The sequence below is a fragment of the Muntiacus reevesi genome, chromosome 9 (assembly GCF_963930625.1).
Source record: "Muntiacus reevesi chromosome 9, mMunRee1.1, whole genome shotgun sequence".
Taxonomy (NCBI): Eukaryota; Metazoa; Chordata; class Mammalia; order Artiodactyla; family Cervidae; genus Muntiacus; species Muntiacus reevesi.
The window spans coordinates 12,583,073-12,603,760 of NC_089257.1; the positions used below are offsets into that span (position 1 = coordinate 12,583,073).

The window sequence follows — 20,688 nt, forward strand, 5'->3', positions numbered from 1 at the left end:
TGATACCTTTTTGAAAAATCTGCCCTCTTCCACTAATTTGGAAACTTTAGCTGAACAACTAGCTGATCAATTATCTGGGCTAGACCATGCAGATGGTTTCAAAGCATTACTCACAGCAAAGGACCTGGAATTGTAATTTTGGTGATTATCTTGACAATTATATGTGTCGTTTATCATTGCCTTCATGCAAAAGTTGTTAAAACTAAACAAACTCAAATGGTCAGAACTCTTTGTAAAATATTATAAATAAATAAGGGAGAATTGTCAGGGGATGTTTAACAGGAGGATTCCTACGTGCTGTTTCTCATAAACCCTCTGTTCCTCATCAGGGGAGCATCAAGCTGCTCCCAGGACTGAGGTCATTGAGTGAGGCAGGCTTGGGTCTGCTTCAGTAAACATTCTCTTTATGACAAAACTGCTTAGTTTCGATCCTCTTTCTTGAGATATGGATTGCCTCCTGACCTTGTGACCCTTATTAATCCCTTGTTCCCTTGGTAACGGTTACTGTACATTTGGTTTTCTGAAATATTTTTTGAAATATGTATATTATCATATATGAAAGAGATCTCCAGTCCAGGTTCAATGCATGAGACAGGGTGCTCAGGGTTGGTGTACTGGGATGACCCCGAGGGATAGGATGGGGAGGGAGATGGGAGGTGAGTTCAGGATGGGGAACACATATACACCCATGGCTGATTCATGTCAATGTATGGCAAAACTCACTATAATATTATAAAGTAATTAGCCTCCAGTTAAAATAAATTAATTAATTTAAAAAAACAGGGAAAACATTATGTTTTACACATTTTTGGTATTTCTTTGTTTTTCTACAATTAATATGTTCAATTATTTTTGTAACTAAGTTAGTGTGATTTAATTGTTACTATGAACTGCATTAAAAGTGGTGCTCATCAAAACTAGTATCTTTGAAATGTAAGCCTTATACTATCAAATGAAACTCAAAATTTATATATAGCACATGATTCCAATTTTGCTTTATCAATTATAATAATATATGTACATAAAATTATTGAGAAGAGGTATTTAAAAACACAAAGAGAATTCATTCATTGCTTTAGAACACATACCTCATAAAAGTTATTTCTTCACATCTGTTTTTTATTTTCTAGTCATTTATAATGAATATGTGTATTTTACAATCTGAAACATATATTCATAAAATACAGTCAAAATAAACCTTCCACATATCAAAATTGCCTGCTACATGGAACAACAAGACAGTTCTATTATATTACCCACTAATTATCATTAGGACATGTAGAAGAAATTCACATTAGCTGTTATTAGTTATTTTGCTCATTACAACCACCATGATCATTTATAGCAATAACCTGGTCACTTCATCACCCCCAACATCCCATCCAGTGTTTGTTGTATAATAAGGGATTTAGCTGAGTTTCTAAGGTGGTGCTAGTCCTAAAGAACCCACCAGCCAAAGCAGGAGAAGCAAGAGGTGCGGCTTCGATCCTGGGTTAGGAAGGTCCTCTGGAGGTGGCATGGTAACCCACTCCAGTATTCTTGCCTGGAGAACCCCATGGACAGAGGAGCCTGATGGGCTACAGTCCATAAGGTCACAAAGAGTCAGACACGACTGAAGTAACTTATCATGCACATAAAAGAGGTTTAGCCACTTCAATATGAATTGGAAAGAGAGAAAATTTGGAATAAAAGTCCCTTTGTGCTACTAAGTGACTGAATGACTTTGGGCAGGTCATTTAGTCCCTTCGTGCCTAAAAAAGTAAAGCTTATAAGTGGAGATGATCATTTCCTCACTAGTTCATTTATTAGAATTTAATGCATAATGTCTCTTGAGAAACTTGTATGCAGGTCAGGAAACAAGTTAGAACTGGACATGGAGCAACAGACTGGTTCCAAATAGGAGAAGGAATACGTCAAGACTGTATATTGTCACCCTGCTTATTTAACTTATATGCATCATGAGAAACACTGGGCTGGAGGAAGCACAAACTGGAATCAAGATTGCCAGGACAAATATCAATAACCTTAGATATGCAAATGACACCACCCTTGTGGCAGAAAGTGAAGAAGAACTAAAGAGCCTCTTGATGAAAGTGAAAGAGGAGAGTGAAAAAGTAGGCTTAAAGCTTAACATTCAGAAAACTTAGATCATGGCATCTGGTCCCATCACTTCATGGAAAATAGATAGGGAAACAGTGAAAATAGTATCAGACTTTATTTTTTGGGGCTTCAAAATCACTGCAGATGGTGATTGCAGAGATGAAAATAAAATACATTGACTCCTTGAAAGGAAAGTTGTAATCAACATAGATAGCATATTTAAAAGCAGTGACATTACTTTGCCAACAAAGGTCCGTCTAGTCAAGACTATGGTTTTTCAAGTAGTCATGTATGGATGTGAGAGTTGGACGCTGCAGAAAGCTGAGTGCTGAAGGATTGATGGTTTTAAACTGTGGTGTTGGAGAAGACTCTTGAGAGTTCCTTGGACTGCAAGAAGATTCAACCAGTCCTTCCTAGAGGAGATCAGTCCTGGGTGTTTATTAGTAGGACTGATGTTGAAGCTGAAACTCCAATATTTTGGCCATCTCTTGAGAAGGATTGACTCACTGGAAAAAACCCTAATGCTGGGAAGGATTGGGGTCAGGTGAAGGGGACGACAGAGGATGAGATGGCTGGATGGCATCACCGACTCGATGGACATGCGTTGGAGTAAACTCCGGGAGTTGGTGATGGACAGGGAGGTCTGGCATGTTGCGATTCATGGGGTCACAAAGAGTCAGACATGACTGAGCGATTGAACTGAACTGAACTGAATGCATGACATAAAAGTGAGAACTCATCTGTAGTTGTGTTACTTATGACTTTTCCACACAGGTTGATGTATACTCTCACGAATTTCTGAGGTGAATTTCACCCAAAGACTTACAGAGTACAGAAACGTAAATCACAAATAGACGTCAATAAGTAGAATATTAAAAAATGAGAAACTCCAGGTAGGTCAACCATTGGATTAAGAGGTGCAAAGACTGGGTTTTCATTTGGGTCCTGAAAGCCACAGTGGTTTTCAAGACTATAAAATTTAGACAAAATGTTAAGTAGTTTACAATGATTTTAAAACACATTTTCAAACTGGATATAAATCTTGACATCAGAATATTCTGTTGGTTAAGAGTGAAACACAGCTCTTTGCTTAATCAAAAGAAGAGATTGCTATCCGGCTTGTCCCAATGACTAAATGATCCTGATCCTCAAATAATAGTAATAAGAATAATAATAAAGAAACCTGAATCAGCCAACCCACTACAATATTGTAAAGTAATTAGCCTCCAACTAATAAAAATAAATGAAAAAACAAACAAACAAGCAAAAAACATAAAAAATAAAGAAACCTGGAATTCTATCACAGTTAGAGTTCTGTGTTACTCATTTCTAAGCTCTAAAATACAAGGCCGTTATGGATATTTAGTTATATCAAAGGAACAGATGGTTAAACTGCAATATTATGAAAGATTTCTCTTAATCATTTGCTGCATGGCTTGGATCACATCCTTGTTCCTCATACTGTAGATCAAAGGGTTCAACATTGGGCTCAAAAAACTATAAAAGACTGCAAATATTTTGGACTCCTTCACAGACTTCTCAGTTGGAGGCCTCAAGTACATGCAGAAGAGGGTTCCATAAAATAGAGTGACTGTTGTCAGGTGGGAGCCACAGGTAGAAAAGGCTTTGTACCTGCCTTCCACAGAACGGATCGCCAAGATAGATGCAGCGATGAAAACATAAGAGAGGAGAATGATGAAGAAAGAGCTTGAGAGAGTGAAACCAGCAACCACAAACATCGCCATCTTTTTGACATAGGTGTCAGAGCAGGCCAACATTATCAGAGGAGGATCAGCACAGTAGAAATGGTTGATCTCAAGGGAGGCACAGAAGGACAAGTGAAAGGTCAGCAGTGCCTGAGAGAGATCACTGAGGAATCCACAGGTATACGGGACTGTGACTAGAAAGAGGCACACGTCCCTGGACATCCTGGCGCTGTAATGTAGAGGGCTGCAGATGGCAGCATAGCGGTCCAAGGCCATGGAAGCAAGGAGATAAAACTCAGCGATCACCAGGGCAATGAAGAGAAGACACTGCGTGAAGCATCCAGCATAGGAGATGGTCTTCCGGTCTGAGAGGAAGTTGTGCAGCATATTTGGAGTAACGTTGGAGGAATAGCAAAGGTCTACAAAGGAGAGGTGGCTGAGGAAGAAATACATGGGAGTCTGGAGGTGGGGGTTGGTCCTGATCAGCATGGTCAGGCCCAGATTCCCTGCCAGTGTGACTAGGTAGATCGCCAGGAACACCCCAAACAGGGCCTTCTGTAGCACCGGGTCACCTGTGAGCCCCAGGAGAATGAATTCAGTCCCTACAGTGTGGTTAGGGGAAGGCATACTCTCATCCCTTAAAAACTGAGAGTGGTAAAGTGAAGAATTCTATCTGATCCTGATTCTGCATTTATTCCATTCTTTTGTCATTTACGTTTGATCTATCTCTCTATAAATAAATTACTCTTCTCAACCAATGCATCAGAACATCTATGTAAATATTTGCACCTTATCTCTTTGCAATATATTTTTCTATATATATACTGGAAACGTACACACAAACTCACACGTTCCCTTTCCCTTTCTTGTTTGTAAATTGTGTAGACACATATACAATTAAACCTGTTTCTGGGAAAACTCCATATTCACTATTTTTTTTTCAAATCCTGTGAAAAAGAAAGCCAAAAGAATGAAAGTCAGGTCTGGAAAGCAGCAGGTCCATGGCATCATTCAAATGGACAAATGAAGGATGCAGAGTTTCTGTGGCCCCTGCACCTCTGATACCCTACTGTTTTAGACACAAATTAGAAGATATGTTCAGTCCAGCATTTTCTCCTGAAACCCATACTTGTCTGGCTTAAATTCATTCAGAAGACATTTAATGAGTAGATGCATCTCTTGACATATGGCTAAGAAGGTACAGAATGAAGAATTGATCTTTCTGCTCTTTAAATCCACCCACTCATTATTTACTGAAGCATTTTTTGTTGTTGTTCTCGCTCCTGGGGTTACAGGAGTGAGCAAATTACCTATCCTTGTGAACCATATATTGTAAGAGAGGTAACAGATATTGAGCACATAGACAAATGTTTACAGCAGTATGTCACTTAGAAGAAAACACTACGGAGAAAATAAAGATGGAGTGCTTTTAGATGGCCATTCAGAGAAAATCTGAGAAGGCAGAATTTGAATAGTAAATAAAGAATTCAAATATCTGAAGGGGAATTTTTTTCTGTTATTTTTAAAACTGGCACACCTCTGAATATATTTGTTTAGGAAAGCACATTAGGATAATATTTAAATGCAGACTTACTTCGCAGCTGGAATTATCATTTTGTGTGTGTGTGTGTGTGTGTGTGTGTGCGTGTGTGTGTGTGTGTGAAATTAAGATATGACTGGAAAATTATGCCTCAAGAATTTCACCTTAAGGCTTTTTAAATTTAGTTTTCACATACACATCAGAAGAGCCTGTATATAATACTTGATTTTTCAGAAATTACATGAAATATTAACATTTGAACAGAAAAAAACAAGTATAAATGATGAAAATAATGTTTTCAATATCAGTGAGAATGTTAATCTTCATACAAAATAAAAATCATATTTTTAGTGAACAAATGTAGAGAATGACTTACCTGTAAAATTGACTTATATTTTCTAAAATGAGGTGTGAAGATTTATAATATGTTTCTTAGGATTATTCCCTAGAGAATTTTTTTTTTTTATTCTTATAATCCAATTAAGATAGACTTTGTTCCCTCAAGGGAATAACCTTAATTTCATGCTTTGAGATCTTTAATTTTCCTTCGAGACCAAAATCTCTACATAACATCTTTGTTCCCTGTTTTATACTATGTGGCTGAGATCTTTGGCAATAATTAAGAAGTTCACCATCACTTTTAATACTATGAAAAGACAAAAATGTGGTTGGATGAATTTTGCATTTTTCATGTATAAAAATGACTGAGAACCAGGATCATTCATAAAATTGATATATCACAAAATTGGTGATTTAGGGGGAGAGGTCAAATATGAGTAAAGAATATCTGAATATTGTTTGACACTGCATTTGTTAGAGAATAAAGGGATCTAGAGATGGTCTCAGTAGCCTCTATTTTCCAAGGCATTGATAACTCCAGCCAACACAATCAAAGGAATTAAAGTAGAGTCTCATTAAGACAAGAGAGGCATCTCTGATTGTTTTAGATTTCCAAATACTGGCTTACAGTCTGAGAAATCACTCAGTGAAATAAATCTATATATCATTATAAAAACATATATTGTCAGCAACTTAGTACATTGGGGGAGATTTGAGCATAATCATGTATTTTCCAGATTGGGGTAGAAAATATTTATTTATCCCAACATTTTCTGTTTTACCTTGATTCCTTGAACAAATTAAATAAAAATTTAAAGTGTAAAATCCTAAATATTCCCTTGAAATAAAAGTTTCTTATATGATTGTAAAGCTAATTGTAGGATAGTAGAGCTCTTATTTCCTGATCCCTTAATGTAAAGATTTCTTATTTTGCATAAAGATACTTGAAGATTTGACCCTTCTTTAAGCTGAATGCCAGCATTGGTTTCCCAAAGTACTTATGTAAGTACATTCTGATAAGGGCTTCCCTGGTGGCTCAGACAAGAAAGAATTCGCCTGCCAAGTAGGAAACACTGGCTCAATCCCTGAGTCAAGAAGATCCCCTGGAGAAGGAAATGGCAACTCACTCCAATATTCTTGCTTGGAGAATCCCGTGGACAGAGGAGCCTGGTGGGCTACCGTCCATGGGCACACAAGAGTTAGACACGACTCAGTGATTAAACCACCACCCACACTATATCCTGATATGCTTTGATATAGAATAGCAGTGTCATAATCCTAATATTTACAAACAGATTTCTTCAAAGAAGAGGTAGGACTAACTCAATAGCAATTGAACAAGTAGATAAAAAGTAGTGAATTAATTCTTGAAAGGAAAAGTAACAATACTTTTCAGTATGGGGTCACTTGATCAGAAGTTCACACATAAGAGTAAATGCTTATTTTTTTTTACATATATAACAACAAATAATACTGGAGGGCACAGAATTTACCTATCTACCTTTGATACTATCTAAAAGAAGAGTTTTAAGCATTCTTATTTCATTTTCCTAGAAAGCATTCAGGAGGCGGTATTTAATTTATATTTGAAGACACGAATTCCTTAGTTAATATCACTCTGCTTCAATTGCAAAGACCAGTTGACATGTGTCTGCTAAAAGAACACATAATTGCTTTAGCTACACAAATGTCAAACAGTCAGATAATTGAAACCATCCCACTGACACTGCTATTTGTGTGACTGTGATTATTTAATTCACTATATTTTTGGTTATGGCAGATTCAATAATATACTGGAAGTTCTAATCTATGAATAAAATTGTACTGATTGAAAGGGGAAAAAAAAAGAGTCCTATTCACAGATCACTTAATAGTTTATATAGAATCTCCTTTTAAGATACACAGATAAAATGTTAAGTAGATTTATTATGGTGATCATTAAGTTGTACATCCCATATTTTAATATGCTAAGAGTATATAGTGGAAGGTCACATGGTAGAGATCAATATACATAGATTATTTATATTATAATGTAAAAACCAACCATAACTGGAAAATAAATGTTTCTGTATATCAATTATAATAACATCAAAAGAGTAAGACACTTAAAAATGATTTTTTTTATAAAACTACAAGAGTTACATACTGATAACCACAAAACAGTGCATGCAGACAGAAATTAAAGGAGACTTAAACAATGGAGAGATATATCTTCCTTGTGGATTGTAATATTCAGTAGTTTTAAGTCCAGTATTTTTAAGTTACCAATTTGTCTAAAATTGATCAATAGTTTTAATGCCAGTTCAGCTGGCTTATTTTTAATAGACAAACTGATTATAAGTTATATAGAGATTGCTAAGAAGAAAAGTCTTAAATTAGCCAAAACAATTTTGAGACAGAAGAAAAATCATTAGATGATTTACACTATCTAATTTAAGAGTTAGTAAGGAACAACAGCACTCAGAACAATAAATGTAGCTGCACTGAACAACGTATTTTCAATATGGGTGAAATAGCCTTATATTAGAAAGAGATGTGATCTAGGACTTCCATAGCTAAAGAGAAGTCAAAGTTTCAAAGGACAGGGTTTGCCTCACTTCAAACCTTCAAAGGATTGACTGATTCTCTTGTTAGGGGCTAATGTAGCTCGAGGCTTCAATTGAAGCCAACGCTCATTTACCGCTTTGAACATTCCAGGGCCCTTAGGAAGTGTGCTAATCTACTCTGTCTCCTCTCTATAAATGAAACAGCAGTGTAGATGATAGCACATCTGTTTACAACATGCTGCTGCTTCAGTCATGCCCAACTCTGTGCTACACAATGGACTGTCACCTGCCAGGCTTCCTCTGTCCATGGGATTCTCCAGGCAGGAATACTGGAGTGGGTGGCCATGCCTGCTCCAGGGGAATCTTCTCGACCCAGGGATCGAACCCATGTCTCTTATATCTCCTGCATTGACAGGCGGGTTCTTTACCACTCGTGCCACCTGAGAAGCATGGTTCACTAAATATTTTAAGCTCACTGTTGAGATCTACTGCTCAGAAAACATAAAATGAAAAAAATATTTCTTTTTAAAGTATTATTAACTTATTGACAATGCACCTGTTCACCCAAGAGTTCTAGTGGAGATGCACAGCAAGATATGTGCTGGTTTTAAGCTTGCTAACACAACAGAGCAATCACATTCCCCTTCCATTCTGCAGCCTATAGACCAAGGCATCATTTCAACTTTCCGATGTTATTATTTTAAAAATATGTCTTGTAAGTCTATGGCTGCTGTACATAGTGATTTCTTTGATGCCTGTGCAAAGGAAATTGAAAGCTTCCAGAATGAATTCATTGATGTGAATGACATTAAGAACATTCATGATCCATTTGGAAGATACTAACATTAACAGGATTTGGGGAAAGTTGTATGCCACCTTCATGAATGACTTTGAGGAGTTCAAAATTTCGGTGGAGAGATTAGCTGCAGATGTAATGGAAATAGTAAGAGAACTTGATTAGAAGTAGAGACTGAAGGTGTGACTGAATTGCTGCAATCTCAGGATAAAACTTTGATGGATGAGGACTTGCTTCTTGTGGATGCGCAAAGCAAATCGTTTCTTGAGATGGAATCACTTCTGGTGAAAAATGTACAGATTGTTGACCTGACAACAAAGGATTTAGAATATTACATAAACTTAGTTGATAAAGCAGTGGCAGCTTTTGAGAGTATCAATTCGAGCTTTCAAAGTTCTGCTATGGGTAGAATGCCGTGGAAAGGCATTACATGCTACAGGCAAATCTTTTGTAACAAGGTCAATTGATGTCACAAACTTCATTGCTGCATTTTAAGGAACTGTCACCACAACCCAAATTTTGAGCAACTGTCATCCTGATCAGTCAGCAGTCATCAGCAGTAAGGCAATACCCTTCACCAGTCAAATGATAGTAATTAACTGAAGGCTAGATTTTAATAAAGTATTTTAATTAAAATACATACACTTTAGACATAATGCTGTTGCCTACTTAATACACTACAATATAATATAAATATAACTGTTACATGCACTGCGAAACCAAAAAATTGTGCAATTTGCTTCATTATGCCATTCACTTACTGCAGTGGTCTGGAACAAAGCCTACAATATATGTTAGGTATGCCTATTTTGAGTTTAATGTTTCTAAATTGCGAGTTGAACTATGATAATTGTTTTTTTCAAGCATATAGGTTCTCTGGAATAAATGGGATTTATACAGAGCAATCATATTCCCCAGGATTCTTGGAATATTTGGTCCAATTCCATTATTAGGAAAAAAAAAAAAAAAGCAGAAACAAAACAAGAAACCTCATGACAGAATGATGTGAGGCCAGAGTAAACACATGTGGATTTGGACATTTCTAAGTTCCCTCTGAGTCCTGAAAGCCCACGCTTTGGCAATCCTAAGTACAGAAGCACAGAGGATGTTTTAAAAATTTTGCCAAAGGAGGCTTGGACGTCCTTGTTTCTCAGACTGCAGGTGAGCGGGCTAACCCGGGGATGACCGCCGTGTGAGACACAGACAGCGCTTTGTCCTGGCCCGTTGAGCGGCGGCAGCCGGGCGCAGGTCCATGACGGGACTGCGCCAAGGAGACGGTGGCCGCCGTCGGGGGGACGCGCAGGCGGAGAAGGCCCTGCGCCTCCCCTCGGCAGCGCGGGGCCTCAGATGGCAGTGAGGATGCAGAGACAGGAAACGAGGATAGTCAGGAGGCAGCTCGGTTCCTTAACACTGGCAAAAGCAGAAGTGACCGCTTCACTGACAGAGTGTCAGAGCAAGCGACCTTCAGGAGGGTGGAGAGTCACGGGAAAAGCGGTGGTGACTGAGGGGAGAAAGCCAGCTGGAAGCTGAGGCCGCGTGAGTGGCGGCGTCTGTGAAGCCGCGAGGTACGTGGCGACACCAGCAGGGCGCTAAGTGGGGGGCATGGTGACCGTGAAAGGAGAGGTTTGAGGTACGTGGCGACACCAGCAGGGCGCTAAGTGGGGGGCATGGTGACCGTGTAAAGGAGAGGTTTGAGGTACGCGGCGACACCAGCAGGGCGCTAAGTGGGGGGCATGGTGACCGTGTAAAGGAGAGGTTTGAGGTACGTGGCGACACCAGCAGGGCGCTAAGTGGGGACATGGTGACCTTGTAAAGGAGAGGTTTGAGGTACGTGGCGACACCAGCAGGGCGCTAAGTGGGGGGCATGGTGACCGTGTAAAGGGAAGGTTTGAGGTACGTGGCGACACCAGCAGGGCGCTAAGTGGGGACATGGTGACCTTGTAAAGGAGAGGTTTGAGGTACGTGGCGACACCAGCAGGGCGCTAAGTGGGGGGCATGGTGACCGTGTAAAGGAGAGGTTTGAGGTACGTGGCCAACACCAGCAGGGCGCTAAGTGGGGGGCATGGTGACCGAGTAAAGGAGAGGTTTGAGGTACGTGGCGACACCAGCAGGGCGCTAAGTGGGGACATGGTGACCTTGTAAAGGAGAGGTTTGAGGTACGTGGCGACACCAGCAGGGCGCTAAGTGGGGGGCATGGTGACCGTGTAAAGGAGAGGTTTGAGGTACGTGGCGACACCAGCAGGGCGCTAAGTGGGGGGCATGGTGACCGTGAAAGGAGAGGTTTGAGGTACGTGGCCAACACCAGCAGGGCGCTAAGTGGGGGGGCATGGTGACCGTGTAAAGGAGAGGTTTGAGGTACGTGGCGACACCAGCAGGGCGCTAAGTGGGGGCATGGTGACCGTGTAAAGGAGAGGTTTGAGGTACGTGGCCAACACCAGCAGGGCGCTAAGCTGGGGGCATGGTGACCGTGTAAAGGAGAGGTTTGAGGTACGTGGCGACACCAGCAGGGCGCTAAGTGGGGGGCATGGTGACCGTGTAAAGGGGAGGTTTGAGGTACGTGGCCAACACCAGCAGGGCGCTAAGTGGGGGGCATGGTGACCGTGTAAAGGAGAGGTTTGAGGTACGTGGCGACACCAGCAGGGCGCTAAGTGGGGGGCATGGTGACCGTGTAAAGGAGAGGTTTGAGGTACGTGGCGACACCAGCAGGGCGCTAAGTGGGGGGCATGGTGACCGTGTAAAGGAGAGGTTTGAGGTACGTGGCCAACACCAGCAGGGCGCTAAGTGGGGGGCATGGTGACCGTGTAAAGGAGAGGTTTGCAGATGGCCACTTGGCGGTCACAGGCCATCACGGTCAGCAGGAATCCCTCAATGCCAGAGAAAGAACCAGAAAAGAACCGAGTGGCACATTCGTTGAATGAAATGACTGGCTTCTCTGCCCAGAAATCTACGAGCATTCTAGGGGCAGTGACAGAAGAGTAACAGCAGTCAACAAGGGACAGGTTAGTGAGGAAAAAATACATTGGAGTGTGGAGATGGGGGTCAATCTTGATTAACAGGATGATGCCAAGGTTTCCAAGCACAGTGATCGTGTAGATGAATAGAAACGTCATAAAAAGAAGACTCTGAAGCTCTGGATGATCGCTGAACCCCAGGAGAATAAATTCAGTCACTGTCGAATGGTTGCTCATCTCTTTGTCTCAGGATGGATGATTTGCTTGCTGAGATAAGAAAGAAATCAGAGATATAAATTATGCAAAAAAAAAAAAGAAAGAAAATCAGTTTATTCTCTACTGTAAAATTACTTCTAAAATGTCCAAAGGATGTGTATATTAAGGCTTTTTATTTTTTCAACTGCAGAACAACAAGAAGATTTCTTAAGTAAACTCAGCAGCTTTTATTTTAAAATGAGCATTTATCCACCTGTGTGTGAAGCTGTTGATAATCAACCCCTGCTTGTCTATATCTTACCCTATCTCCCAAAGCTTTTCACCTCCTCCGTTGATCTTTTTGCCTTCACTGTCTATCATCCAGTTCCTTTGCATTCTCTTTGGCAATGAAATGTATGACATAGTTGGATATATAATACTTCCTGAATTCAGTTCATTTTTTTTCCTGTTTTCTCTTAAGCCCACTCTAATCAAAGTTTCACTCCATCACTCCACAGAAATTGTTCTTGTCAACGTTGTCAGTGTTCTTTATGCTGCCAAATTCAGTGGTAAATTCTCAGTCTTCAACTTTTTGATCTATCAATATTTGGCAGAGTTAATTGCTAACTACTCCTTGAAAAACTATCATCTCTTGTCTTCCAGGACACAACATTCTGAGTTTTCCTCCTACCATATGGGTTGCTCCTTCTCAGCCTTCTTTGTTTATTCCTCTGTTCTCTGACTGTTAAGATTGGAGGAGCTCAGAACTCATTTCATGATCCTCTTCTATTGTTTGTTTTTTTTCTATTTACACTCTACCTTCATGATTGTATTCAGTCTCATGACTATAAATACTATCTATATATTTACAAGTCCTGAGTTTAATTCAGCCCTGACCTCTTTCCCAAACACCAGACTTATAATGCACTTACATTTTCACATTAATATCAAATAATGATTCAACCTGACTCAAAGCTGATTTGCTCATGTCTTCCTTTAATTTTCCCAAGCATGACATTCTTTATCTCAAGTGGGTGACAACTGTCTACTTCCATACTTTCAAATAAAATATAAATACAAGCAGATAAATATTGAAAAAAATTGTTCCTTTTCTTTCTCACACACTATGTAACTAGTCTATCAGACAATTATGCTATCTCTATTTTCAAAATATCTACATCAACAAACCAACTACTTCCTTCCATCTTTATTTCTACCATTAAGGCTCAAGCCAACATCATCTTTCACCTAGATGACTACAATAGTCCTTTAACTGACCATTCTTTCTCTAAAATCAGTTAAATTCCACCTTATAAAATGCCACTTAAAAATATTCATAGCCATTTTGTAGAGGTCCACTTTATACATAAAAATATAAGCATACATTATATATATTTGATATAAATGAAATTATATTCTATATGACATATATGATCTGAAATGTGTATATGTGTTTACATATGCTTATGTATATAGATAGATAGATAAAGGCTGACAATTGCAGTGGTTTCTCAAAGTGTGCATATAAGAGCATAAAATAATTTTACTTAATGTACTACAATGTATTAAATATTCCAAGTGCTTTGGCACTCTTTCTGCACAAAGTTAATTAAATTTCCTTGCTTCATACACACACAAAAACACACATATATACACAGAGAGATGCATGTGTACATGTGTGTTGGTATGTGTATGCATAGCTTGAATATTCTATAAAATCCTCATCTCTTATTAGTCATCCTAAACCCTTTTCTTCTAAAAAAAAATTGTGTTAGTTTAGTTGCTAACCTTAAATTTAGTGTTTCAGACATATTGCAATTTAGAGATACAGTGTTTTTAAAATTTGTATTTATTTATCTTAACTGGAGGATAATTGCTTTATGATATTGTGATGGTTTTTGCCTGCATCAGTATGAATCGGCCATAGGCACACACGCATCCCCTCCATGCTGAGCCTCCCTCCCTGCAGGGCCTATCCCTCCAGGTTGTCACAGAGCACTGAGAGGTTTTGTCTTAAATTCTTGAATGCTTTTTGAATCCTCTTTGAAGCTTTCTATATCTGACCACTTAGAGATAAATTAAATCATCTTACCTGCTGTCCTTAAGACACACTCACTGAAAGTGTGGTGTTTGTAACTTTAGTTTTATTTATTGGTTTCTGCAGGAATACAATTTTTTTTCCTTACAGCGTGAAATTTATAGCTTTGATGAAAATGGAAGTGGCATAAGGAACTCAGCTGTGACAGACTCAAGATATGGTTAATTAATTCAACAAAGAGTGTAAGATGCTGCTTCTGAATTTGAGGCTGAGGGTCAGATTATTAAGGCTGTGACAATGCTCTTGAGACTTAATCATCTTTGCAAAACACTAAAAAAATGAAAGCCTGAAATATACTTACCCAAAATTAAGACATCCACTTATTTCTCACTGAGATAATTGAACTATTTTCCCCCCAGGAAGTCACTTATACCTTCGTGAATAAGTTAGGTATTTGAAGCACAAAATCTCTTTTATGGTCTTAAGACTCCATTGTGCATAACATTGAATTAAATTAAATGATATAAAATTTATTAGGTCTTGCCTCAAAATTTCAGAATTCCACTAAAAATGTAACCCCAATTCATTTCTATTTTGATAGGCAAGAATACTGGAGTGAGTTACCATAACATACTCCAATTGATTCATCACTCCCCAAACACCTTCCTGATTGCAGTTTTTTCTTTTTTATTTGCTCACTCTGTTCCACGTATACTTGTTCCCTTACTATTCTTTTAACAAACCAAGGAGGATCTTACCTCAGGGCCTTTGTATTCACCATGGATATTCATGCAGTGTTATCCTATGCAGGACTTGCTCAAATGTTATTTCCACAGGTTGCTCTACTCCCATGCAACCCTATTCTCTTGCTTTAATGTCTTTAAAGCACAACTCTTACCCATGTCACACACTGCATCCCACACAAACAGGAACAAATGCCTATGCACACATGCATACACATTTTACTGTTGACAATAAAGTCTTCCTCACTCAAAAACAAGTTTCATGAAATCAAGAACTTTGTTTTCTCACATGGTATTTCTTCAGCATGTGTTACCTGCTGAATACATTTTTCCACTAATGTCTTTGAGAGAAACATTGGTTAATAATTAAAAGTGGAACTAACAGGAGATTTGAGGGCTGTTCCAGGGGGATAGGGTGAGTTTTCTCCTCCTTTGTGGGGTCTAACAAACCTTTTGGACATTGGTATTCCAATATTCCAATGTTGGTCTGCAGTGGAGAGTGGGATGGAAAGAAATAGGAAACAGACACTTAGCTGATTCCAAATCATTACTGATTCCTTCTTCAACATATCGTCTCATGAAATACAGTTTTTCCCTGTCATTCCAACATTGACAGCCCTGACCACATTACAGTGAGCAATAAATAGATAATTGTGTTTGATAAATGTTTATTGAAAATTATGTGAAACTTTGGCTGGGTTACAGATAAAAAGTTAAAACACTTTGACTTTGAGGTTACCACACTCCAAAATACTTCAGTTAATTCACAAAGTCAGTAAACTATACCCCCCATTATTGCTATAGCACCCATATTATTAAACAGCTAAGACTTTCTTCTATAGTATTTGGTACTCTTGACATCCATGTGAATGGAAGAGTGTTACTATTTACAATAGATGCTGTGATATACTACCCAGATTGGACTTTCAGTATTGAAGTATTTACTTCCCCAGCTTCCTAGGGCATCGACAGCTGACACCTCATAGCTGAGCTCTAGTCTTGGAATATCCCTGCTGAGAGGCATTGTCATTCTGAAAATTAGACCACTTCCAGTGGGTGACTCATATCTAAAGCAGGTTATTATGGAGGTATAAATACCTGTTCAAATTTGAAACATCTCTGAGAAGGATAATCTCAATTCCAGATCTGCACATGGAACTGGCTGAGTACTCTGATGCAATTTCATCACAAATTAGTTTCTTCTACCCAATCCTATTTCCCTTACTTCTTTATCAGTACTGTTCCTGGGAACACTCTCCAATAAATTTCCTAAATACACATATCTGTCTCAGAGTCTATTTTCCAAGATCCAGTCAAAGTCATATATAGAGTGGAAAAGCTCAATATTAAAACTGAGATTTCAATCTAGGTCAGCCAGTTCCAAGTATTTTGATATTTTACCAGACAGCTTTCCTTCACTCTATTGATTCATACTATAGGCTAATAAATACACATTTAAGACACCAGAAAATTAAGAACACATCTCATTTTAACACAGAAAAACAGTTCAAGCAATTAAACAATACAGTTAACATGAAAATATTCTTATTCCACATAATGGGGTGATATGCAACATGGCTTCACAGTATCTGTTTCTGTAAGATCTTCTTTACGGCCCCTTTCACATCTTTATTTTTCAAACTGTAGATGAGGGGATTTAGCATAGGGATCACTACCACATAAAAGACAGAGGCAACCTTGTCCTGCTCCATTGAGTAGCTAGACGTTGGACGCAAGTACATGAAGAGAATCGTCCCAAAGAATATGGTGATGGCCATGAGGTGAGAGGCACAGGTGGAGAAGGCTTTGTGCCTGCCCTCTAATGAGGGCATCCTCAAGATGGCAACAAGGATGCATAGGTAGGAAATGAGGACGATCATAACACAGCCGATGACATTAACACTCGAGAAAGCCATGATCACAGTGCCGTTGATGTGGGTATCAGAGCAAGAGAGTTTGAGCAGCGGTGGTGTATCACAGTAGAAATGATTGATCTCATTGGAGCCACAAAAGGGCAATTTGAAAGTCATTCCTGTGTGTATGGCTGCATTTCCAAAACCTGCTAGGAATGAGGTAGCCACTAGCAAGAAGCAAATTCTCCCAGACATGAGAACTGGATACAGCAAAGGGCTCCAAATGGCTGTGAAGCGGTCGTATGCCATCACAGCTAACAAGAAGCACTCCGTCCCCAGGAAGGAGCCAAAGAAATAGAACTGGGCAGCACATCCATTAAAAGAAATGGCCTTCCTCGCAGCCACGAGGTTCACCAGCATCTTAGGAGTGACAGAAGAAGAGTAAGAGGCATCGACAAAGGAGAGACTGCTGAGAAAAAAGTACATGGGGGTGTGGAGACAAGGATCCATCTTAATTAGCACAATCATCCCCAAATTACCCACCATGGTTGCCATATAGATCAACAGAAACAATCCAAAGAGGACGACCTGTAGCTCTGAATTGTCTGAGAGTCCTAAGAGGATAAATTCTGTCACTTCCGTTTGATTCCTGGTTTGCACCTCTTTCATATATCTGGCCATTTGAGCTGCGATAAGAGAAAAGATAGACCATGCTATTTGGTCAGATGAATACATGACAGGTGGGCTTCCCTGCCGGCTGCCTGGTGAATAAGCTTGCCAATACAGGCGCTTCAGGTTCGATTCTTGGGTGGGGAAGATCCTCTGGAGAAGGAAATGGCAACCCACTCCTGTATTCTTGCCTAGAAAATTTCATGGACAGAGGGGCCTGGTAGGATATAGTCCATGGGGTCACAAAGGGTTGGACATGACTTAGCAACTAAGCAACAACAAATACATGACAGAACTTAAACACCCCTTTACTGACATGTACACATGCAAATTTTAGCACAGTGCGAAATGTGAAAAACAGTAAGAAGTGTGCTGAGTTTGATATTAAAACATGAAAGCTCTGTGCTGAGTTCTAGGTGTGCTGCCAACTAACAAATGACCTGTAAACAAGTGACATATGCCCATCAATTATGAGCACTTCTGGCATTAACTGTTTATTGGATAACTACAGGAATGTATCCTTAAGCCGTATCTCATCAATTATGATAAATTAATTGATATATTAGCATACCTTTTAGGCACATCTCCCGGAGAAAAATGTCAAAATGAATTCAGGCCACTGACTGATCTTCAGCAGTACTAATGGAATGAATGAAAAGTACTGAAAATGATAAAAATTAATTAAAAAATAAAATGAATTTGAATTTTCTGGTGGTGGTGGGGGCAATTTTTAAAGTTGAAGGCCAAGCCAGGAGACAGAATGTTCTCACATAGCCAGCATGGTTCCAAGTCCACCCTAAATTTCCAGTGTCAGCATTTACAGAAAAAAAAAAAAAAAAAGTCAGTTAAATATTGAGCATTTTGAATAATCCCCTTCAGTTTTTAGAGAAGAAGGTTGTAAGAATAAGCTCACATCCCAGATGACAGTAATAGAACAAGTCAGGGCAGAGAAGACTCCTACCGACACTCGGATTCACAGGATCACAACGGAAGCAGAAACTACCATCAGCGGCATGTGGAATGTTCCGGCCTCCATATTTAAATCAGGGGAATGATTTCATACGAAGTCATCCAAGCGGAGGTAAAATTTATCCCTTGAAATGTACAATGAAGTGAAATCCAGGACAAAAGGAAGAAGAAAGAAAGAAAAAGATAGAAGAAAGAGAGGAAGGAAGGATGGAAGGAAGGGAGAGAGGGAGGAACAGAGGAAAAAAGAAAAAAAACAACACACATCCCCAATCTACAGTTTTAAAGTAAAAGTTTAGGCCAATTACTCTAGTGGAATTCTCTATTTCCACTCCAATTTCTCACCTGGTCCATGGACTTAGATTGTAAAGCAGTAGATAGCATGATCCTAACGTAGTAATCCAATTATATCTCAGAGTGTTAAACCCCTTATCATTTAGAGCAGCAAGCTATTTGGTACTGTCTGAAATTAAAACATGAGGTGAAATTCCCTGGTAGTCTAATGGTTAGGATTCCATGCTTCTACTGCAAGGGGTGTGGGCTGGATCCCTGATTGGGGGAACTAAGATCCCACATACTATGTGGCATGGTCAAATACACATGGGCTTCCCCAGTGGCTCAGCGGTAAAGAATCTGCCTGCAATGCAGGAGATGCACAAGACGGGGATTCGATCCCTAGACAGGGAAGATCCCCTCGAGGAAGTCACGGAAACACACACCAGTATTCTTGCCTAGAGAACCCCATGGACAGAGGAGCCTGGTGGGCTACAGTCCGCGTGTGCCTAGCTGCTCAGCTGTGTCCGATTCTTGCGACCCCATACTGTAGCCTGCCAGGCTTCTCTCTCCTTGGGATTCTCCAGGCAAAAATACTGGAGGGGGTTTCCATTTCCTTCTCCAGGGGAGCTTCCCAACTCAGGAGTTGAAACCAGGTCTCCTGCATTGCAGGCAGATTCTTTGCCAACTGAATTATGAGGGAGATGCCACAGTCCATAGGGCTGCACAGAGTTGGATGTGGCTGAAGCAACTCAGCATATATATAAAGCTGAGCACCGAAGAATTGATGCTTTTGAACCGTGGTGTTGGAGAAGACTCTTGAGAGTCCCTTGGACTGCAAGGATATGAAACCAGTCAATCCTAAAGGAAATCAGTCCTGACTATCCATTGGAAGGGCTGATGGTGAAGCTGAAATGCCAATACTTTGGCCACCTGATGTGAACTGACTCATTGGAAAAGACTCTGAGGTTGGAAAAGATTGAAGGCAGGAGAAGTGGATGACAAAGGAGGAGATGGCTGGATGGCATCACTGACTCAATGGGCATGTGTTTGAGCAAGCTCCAGGAGTTGATGATGGACAGGAAAGCCCGATGTGCTGCAGTCCATGTCGCAAACAATCAGACATGACTAAGCGACTGAACTGAATTAATTTAAATCTTTTTAAAAAGACTTAAAACAGAAGATCAAAGTAACTCAACACATGTGCTAATATTGATGTTAAAAGATCTACTGAGCACAGCTTGGGGGAAGGGTGGCAGGATCTGGTTCCATTCTTACAAACACCACCATACCAGAAGTGCCTAGTCATGCTCAGATCTGCTCAGTTTCCAATGGGACAGGGACTCAATACTCCAATAAGCAAAAAGACTGACATTTGTATGCAGTACTTTCAGCATGTCATTGCACCCATTATCTTATCTAAGCCTCACCACAGTTCAGTGAGGGAGATAATCAAGAATAAGCCAATGAGTATTAAGAAGATTATGTTTTGTTAGCTGAGGTCAGTGAAGGATAGGAATGTCACAGCTAATCAGTGGTGAATGCTGGCTAGAACATAGGTCTCTTGATGCCACATTATTTGCTCCTCAAAACTACACTGCCTCTCTTCTGATTTCACTGGACATATATTCAGCCTAGGTCCTTGTCCTTGGACTAAACTTGCTGTTTGAACGTCACAGAAAGGCATCTTCAGCAGGTATTAAAAAGAAGGAATGGGTATTTTCCTCTCATCTTCAACAAGAGTCTGTGAGAGTGCTTTTCCATCAGAAATAGCAGAAAGAATAAAATGCTCTAGAAACCTTGGTGTGTGTTAGGCACATAAAGAAAGGCAATGATGTGTAAAAATAATAAGTACTAAATTAAGTTAATCACTTCCTATGATCTAAAACTTCTGTGTTAAGTACTTTTCCTGAATGATTTTATTTAAATTCTGTGAGATAGGCAGTATTATAGTCCTCTTTTTGCACATGAGA

At 39.7% G+C, this 20,688-nt stretch overlaps 2 protein-coding genes across 2 annotated transcripts; both read right to left on the minus strand.

Moving 5' to 3' along the window:
• Positions 1–3,500: 3,500 nt before the first annotated feature.
• LOC136175060 (olfactory receptor 5M1-like) lies at positions 3,501–4,433 on the minus strand. The gene has a single exon (XM_065945376.1). The coding sequence runs from the start codon at positions 4,431–4,433 to the stop codon at positions 3,501–3,503; it is 933 nt and encodes a 310-aa protein (XP_065801448.1).
• Positions 4,434–16,534: 12,101 nt separating this feature from the next.
• Positions 16,535–17,488, minus strand: LOC136176021 (olfactory receptor 5AP2). The gene has a single exon (XM_065946196.1). The coding sequence runs from the start codon at positions 17,486–17,488 to the stop codon at positions 16,535–16,537; it is 954 nt and encodes a 317-aa protein (XP_065802268.1).
• Positions 17,489–20,688: the final 3,200 nt, after the last annotated feature.

Excerpts from the sequence above, each read along its gene's own strand:
- LOC136175060 (XM_065945376.1), bottom strand. The coding sequence starts at position 4,433 with ATGCCTTCCCCTAACCACACTGTAGGGACTGAATTCATTCTCCTGGGG.
- LOC136176021 (XM_065946196.1), bottom strand. The coding sequence starts at position 17,488 with ATGGCCAGATATATGAAAGAGGTGCAAACCAGGAATCAAACGGAAGTG.